Source organism: Planococcus citri, chromosome 5, assembly GCF_950023065.1.
Source record: "Planococcus citri chromosome 5, ihPlaCitr1.1, whole genome shotgun sequence".
Lineage (NCBI taxonomy): Eukaryota > Metazoa > Arthropoda > Insecta > Hemiptera > Pseudococcidae > Planococcus > Planococcus citri.
Window position 1 is genome coordinate 37240511 of NC_088681.1, and position 7079 is coordinate 37247589.

Below are 7079 nucleotides of genomic sequence, written 5' to 3' on the forward strand. Positions count from 1 at the left end.
CAGCTATTTTGCACTTGAACCTTCAATGTTATAAAAAGTTGAAAAAACTCAATTTTAGTCTCTCATCATTTGAAATAAAGAGGAAGACACTTCAAATTGGTGAACTGGCTAAATCCAATCGCTGTAGAATAAACACCCCCCCCTCCCCACCTTTGTACTCAAGTATTTTGACTCAATCGTAAGAATTAAACGATTAATTTTTAAAAAATTCGCGTTCGCATTTAAAATTGTTATTTTTAAATATCACCTCAATTTTTTTTTCAAGTTTCGGAAACTGAATTAGGTACCTAGGTACATCTTATTAGATGAGCAGATATTTTTTTTTGAAAAAATTTCTGTAGATATATGATGACGATATGTATTTTATTCAAATGCATGAATATCACTGAAACGAGATGGTTTTGACTTTGAGGATGAACATGATTGAACATCCTATGAAATTACGAATTACCACCGAATTGTTGCTCTTCTTCCTCTTGTTTCTTTTTTTCTTCCTCTTCTTTTTTCTTTTTCTCTTCTTTCTTCTTCTTCTCCTCTGCTTCCTTTTTCTTCTTTTCTTCATCCTTTTTCTTCTTTTCTTCCTCCTTTTTCTTCTTTTCTTCTTGTTCCTTTTTTTTCTTTTCCTTTTGCTTATTACCGGATGAGCCACCGCCAGATCCATGAGTCCCAGCAGCCATAGCCATTGCAGGTACATGTCCTCCTGTGGAAGCAGTAGGTGAAGGCGAACTAGGACTTTTCACTCCACCTCCACCACCCGAAAAACTACTTGTAGTATGTGAAGTGCCGTGTGAACCGCCGCCGCCGTGCGAGCTACCATGGCCACCACCACCGCCACCACCACCCCCACCTCCATGACCACCTCTCAATTCAGCTTCATTAATCTAAAAAATAGATCAACAGTTGAAAATTGTTGACATTGTTGAAGTTGATTTTTTTCTTTTTAATTACTTAATACCTACGTTCAAAAGACACTGTGAGTGCAGGTAAGCCTCACCCCCTACCCCAACAGAATCATGATCCGTTCAGCAGGTTATTTCGGAAATTAAGTTACTTTTCTGACCATGTACTTGTACTTGTACTTGTATGTACCTACTTACCTTAAATGTTGAATTACCCATGCCCTTTATATTTTTTAAAAACTAATTTTAAGACAAAAATGAACCCAGTAATACCTACGATTTTCCATCCACAAGAACCAAAAATGAGTGAAAATATTTTTAAAATGTAATTTTATACATAAAGAAATCACACATTTTATGTTTTGCTCTTTGTAGTGCTAAGTTTTTGAAATTTGAAATAAGTACGTAATAAATATTCATTTTCAAAGGATATTCCAACTTGTTTGAACTACATAGTATAGGTAGATTAGGTACCTACCTACTTATTTGCTTTTAAATAGAAAAAAAAAATCATCAGATTCGGAATAAATAAAGTACCTACAAAATACGAATTTATGTGCCTACTCTCATAGAGTACCTACCTACCTACCTAATGTTTCTCATATTTTACTACATATTTTTGTAATGAACAAAAAAAACTTACCAATATACTAAATGGAATCATAATCACAGGCAGTATCATGAACCACGAAATCATCATGGTAGATTTTAAAAATCGTCAACTGCACTTGTACGATACTATGTCCAAATTTCTACCATGGCAGTGCAGATGTGATTTTTGAATTAAAGCATGCTTAGCCAAACAATTACGACCCACGATGTGAAAGCTCTGACGTTAAAATTCATTATGTATACCTATCTGCATAGGTAATGAACGATACAGTCAAATTCATCATCTGTGTAAATACATACATAATACACACTCATGCATTTGCAAATTGTACCAATGTGTAAGCATTATAGTTAATCAAAATGTGGTTCCGATTATGACAAATTTTGTTTGTATAAATTGTTTTGGCCTTATGTTATGGACTGAAAGACCGAGCCAACATGAATGATAGATTCCTAGTCAATAATTATGACGACATTGTGTTTCATTCAATGAATCAAGGATAACATAAGGTAATTTCTGTGGCAAGAAAAAGAAATTTCAAATGCTCATAATTAATATTTTGTTACAAGCTCAACTCGAATTTTAGCTGCCCAAATTAATTTCCACAGCTTTTAATGAAATTCCGAAATTTTGGAACGTTACCCAAAGCATTTTGTGGAATTTGACCCTTTCGAGGGGAGGGGGTGCTGGGGGATTCAGATGACGCGCAATCGAAAAACCAAAGTGATATTCGTGTTCAGCACTTCCGAAAACATAGCAGTTTGTAGAGGTAAATTAGGTTTCTACCTTGCCTCCCCAGGTAGAACAAGATAGAAACTGGCAACCTCCCTTCCGCCTCCGCCGAAGGGCATAAAATTCCCTAGTATGGCGAGTACTTTCGGTCCTCGAATACCCTCTACAAGTTGATATGCTACACGCCCATACTTTTTTTTTGAAATTTGGCCCCAGATTTGAGGTGAGCAAATCCTCTCCCTCCCCAGTTGAAAGTGCCCATTTTGAAAACAATATATTTTGAAACAGCACAAAAAGTTACATCTACGATGATTTTTGCGTAATTTTAAATTATAGCTTGCATTGCCATTTTGAAATTTCATTGAAAGTTCAACTTTGAACTTTTGAAAACTTTTATGAACGTTTTTGAGTCAGCTTTGAATGCCCTTTGAACTGTGAAATTAGTTTTGAGCCAAGTTTCATAGCGACAAAGATTACCATACGTATTATATAAGAAGCAAAATGAAATATTCCAAAATTATTGACATGCTGGCCTATAACCTTACCTATTGTATTTTCCAAAATCCAAATTTTGGAGCTTCAAAGGCCCCGGGTCATAATGTGTGAGGCATTGTTAGACAGGGGAGAGAGTGGAGATTTGAAACCAGTAAAAAAAAAAAAAAAAAAAAAAAATACTTACCTACGAGTATGTTCTCAAAAATCTACTATTTGCTCCAAAAGTTTCGAACAAAATTTACATTTTTTCTGACCCCCCCTTTCAATTCCCCAAAAAGGGTTGATAGCTTAGTTTTCCCTCAATGTGCCTCAATTTTTGAATTCTTTGAACTTCCAGTTTTTCAAAAAGTATAAAATCATCAATTTTGTATTAGCCGATAATTATTTATGATTTTTTTCCAAAACCTATATCTTTAAAATATTCAATTGATAGAAAATTCACGCGGTATTTAAGGCATAGAAAAGTAAATCGATAAAGTACCAGATGGGTTAAATTATGTAATAACCTAGCAACCCATAGCTTTTTTTGGAAGATTGGGGGAGAGGGGTAGAGAGAGGTAAAATGCTTAGTTTTTTATGAAATTTTGAGTTGTCGAAAAAAATGAGGAAAAAATAAAAACTTTGAACTCATCTTCCTCAAAAGTTAATTTTTTCAAAACTTAACTTTAAAAAATGTATACCTTTTTAGTGTGCGTAGCACACTATTGGTTTCGCTTTGAGAAATGAAATTTCATTATACATGAATGTTCTCTTAAACTATCCAACCGTTTTTTGTACCTATTGGACACCATTTGAGAATCATTAAGGCGGAGGGAATAGATTATTTTTCATTCAATTCGGATGGGTAATTGCTGAGTAATTGCAATTTTAGTTCATTATTTTAATGCATTAAATCCTAAAAAAGGGAAAAGGGGACTTGCAAAACACCTGCCGCTCATTGTACCCTGCTATACCCCCAGTCTATTCCATCTCCGCTTTTCAAATCAGCTGTCTCATTGTACCCTGTTACACCCCTCATCTGTTAGCTGTATGTTCCAAGTGGGAGTGGTTTGGTGGGGCGTTTATTACCCAACAAATATATTCTTTTAATGCCCTAACCCACCATATGAACTCGTAGTCGAATGGTTAGGGCATGTAGGTAGGAATAGGAATTGTAGGGTCCCAGGTTCGAATCCCCATCAGGTAGGTAGGTATAGGTGACGGATTTTTCGTTGGAAATATTGGATAGGTAAATGCTGTGGAGTGAGTACATGATGCTGGTGCAAAAAAAAACGAATTTTGAACCCTGTAGCCCCCTCATTTTGATTTATAAAAACAAAGTTATGAAATATGATGATATCATTTTGCTAAATGAATTTTCATTTCACTTATTCAAATACTTTTTACTATACCTATAGCGCCGTAAGTACAGTAAAAATTACCTTGAGATGAGTAATTTTTACTTTTTATGATATAAAAATTACTTTAAAATGAGTAATTTTTACACAACTTGGTTAATGTAATTTTTATTATCATGCTTTAGTAAAAATTATTAAAACAAAATGATTTTTACTAATGTTATAGCAAAATTTATTAAAATGATGATTTTTACTATAAGATTACAGTAAAAATTATTGTTGTAACTGAACAGTTGAAAATTGCTGATTTTCAAAACAAATTTTATCATACTTATATTATGTATTTTTGTATGGGATCTGGTTATTGTGCTAAATATGTAGTCAACATTTTTTGTAAAAATTACCCATTTTTTTTTCGTGTTATTTAGAGGCAATGCGAATTCTTAACATATTTTATATGATTTAATAATTTTAGAATCAAAGGCAAATTCTGAAAATTGGTTTGAAATTTTATAAATTTGAAGACAATGGAAATTCTAAAAAAAATATGAAAATTTGTCATTTAGAGACACTGAGAATTCCAAAAATTGATTAAAAGTTCTATAAGTTGTAGATAATGTGAACTTGAAAATGATATGAATAATTGAAGAGCTCTATTCCAAAGTGGGTTAAGGGTACACTTTACAGGCCGATTTTAAGGTTCCATCTATGCAACCTTCAATGATGTGAAAACATCTACGTCACTATGAGCAACGGAATCATTATATGAACGACTTGAAATCACGAACTGGTGGTGCATAGTGCTTTTTTTTCCACCCCAAAAAAATGTATTGTTCTCCTAGTACTTAACTATTCTATTATACCCGTCGATGTCTATACCTAACAAGGGATACAATGGTCAGGTTTTTTTTGCATGTATTTTAGAAAATGTTCTCGTAGTACACACACTATACACGACATATGAGTACTCCTACAACGCGACGTTACATTCTTGCTCACTGCACAAGAACTGGTTTCTGTTTTACCACTACAACCCTCTACACTATCATTGATTTGATTTCGAGTCTGCAGATAATAGATAATGTATAGGTCCGTATAACACATTCACCCACATGACTGCATCATAGGGTATTTCCTATGTCTGGAAACTCAGCTGATTGAGAGTCTACCTAGTTTTTCATAGTCGCAAGCACCCGAAGGAATTTTCATAACTACTGTATTATAGGGCTAATTTTATTATCTTGCTCTTAGAGGTAATATTTGTCTCACAAGGGAACCAAACCCTCTGGAGGTGTCACACTCCGATTAGAACGGGACCGCGATTTTTGGAAAGGGCATAGTCTAAAACCCTCAACACCAAATTTTCAGCTGCCCAAGTTTATTTTTCGATTTTTGGCGGATTTTTGAAAATTCAAAGTTGACTGTTTTTGGCGACTTATGCTTTTTTTTAAAAAGTATGTACTTGATCAATAAAAATGGTCAAAATAAGTCCCAAAACTAATATTAATAATCCAAATTTCACCATTTCCAGCTATTCTGGAGCCACCAGCGCGATTTTTCAATTTCTCCAGAAGGCGTGAATATGAAGTTGGGCAGCTAAAAATCGAGTTGTACATATATTACACTCGACCTGTTTAACGAGTTTATCCACATTTGAGCCGATTTTGAGAAAGACACCTCAAAAGTGGCTTTTTGACCAGATTTTTTCAAATTAAAAAATCCCAAAAATCAAAAGTTTCCCTTTTGTGTGGAAATTTTTGAAATTCACGCGAATCGGTGTATTTTGTCCAAAACTAACCCCCCAAATCCAAATTTCACAATTTCCAGTCATTCTGTAGCCTCCAGCGCGATTTTCAATTTCTCCAGAACTTTGAATTTTCTCCAGAAGGCGTGATAAATATGCAGTTGGGCAGCTAAAAATCGAGTTGTGTATTATACTCGACCTGTTTAACGAGTTTATCTACATTTGAGCCGATTTTGGGAGTGACACCTCAAGAGTGGTTTTTTTACCAGCTTTTTTCAAAATTAAAAAATCAAAAAAATCAAAAGATAACCGTCCGTGAGGAACTATTTTTGAAATTTGCGCGAATCGCTGTATTTTGTCCGTAACTAACCCCCCAAATCCAAAATTTCACATTTTCCAGCCATTCTGGAGCCTCCAGCGCGATTTTCAATTTCTCCAGAATTTTGAATTTTCTTCAGAAGGCGTGAATATGAAGTTAGGCAGCTAAAAATCGAGTTGTATATTACACTCGACCTGTTTAACGAGTTTATTCACATTTGAGCCGATTATGAGAATGACCCCTCAATAGTGATTTTTGAGGTGTCATTCTCGCTCCAGAATGGCTGGAAATGGTAGAATTAGCGCTCCGGGAATTAGTTCTTGAAGAAATACAGCGATTCGCGCAAATTTCTAAAAATTTCCTCACAAACGGTTATCTTTTGATTTTTTTGATTTTTTAATTTTGAAAAAAGCTGGTAAAAAAACCACTCTTGAGGTGTCACTCCCAAAATCGGCTCAAATGTAGATAAACTCGTTAAACAGGTCGAGTATAATACACAACTCGATTTTTAGCTGCCCAACTGCATATTCATCACGCCTTCTGGAGAAAATTCAAAGTTCTGGAGAAATTGAAAATCGCGCTGGAGGCTCCAGAATGACTGGAAATTGTGAAATTTGGATTTGGGGGGTTAGTTTTGGACAAAATACACCGATTCGCGTGAATTTCAAAAATTTCCACACAAAAGGGAAACTTTTGATTTTTGGGATTTTTTAATTTGAAAAAATCTGGTCAAAAAGCCACTTTTGAGGTGTCACTCTCAAAATCGGCTCTAATGTGGATAAACTCGTTAAACAGGTCGAGTGTAATATATGTACAACTCGATTTTTAGCTGCCCAACTTCATATTCACGCCTTCTGGAGCAAATTGAAAATTCTGGAGAAATTGAAAAATCGCGCTGGAGGCTCCAGAATGGCTGGAAATGATAAAATTAGATTTGAGT

The 7079-nt window shown here is 34.6% G+C and overlaps 1 protein-coding gene across 1 annotated transcript; it reads right to left on the reverse strand.

Moving 5' to 3' along the window:
* Positions 1-342: 342 nt before the first annotated feature.
* LOC135849023 (uncharacterized) lies at positions 343-1746 on the reverse strand. The gene is made up of 2 exons (XM_065369152.1): positions 1543-1746; positions 343-881 (listed from the first exon to the last, which is right to left on the reverse strand). The coding sequence occupies exons 1-2, from the start codon at positions 1597-1599 to the stop codon at positions 441-443; spliced, it is 498 nt and encodes a 165-aa protein (XP_065225224.1). The 5' UTR covers positions 1600-1746; the 3' UTR covers positions 343-440.
* Between the last annotated feature and the right edge of the window lie 5333 nt (positions 1747-7079).

What these genes read in the sequence shown, in the direction of transcription:
- LOC135849023 (XM_065369152.1), bottom strand. Translation starts at nt 1,599, where the DNA reads ATGATGATTTCGTGGTTCATGATACTGCCTGTGATTATGATTCCATTT. An exon ending in TGATTCCATTTAGTATATTG is followed by an intron (nt 882 to 1,542) that starts GTAAGTTTTTTT and finishes TCTATTTTTTAG; the next exon opens with ATTAATGAAGCTGAATTGAG.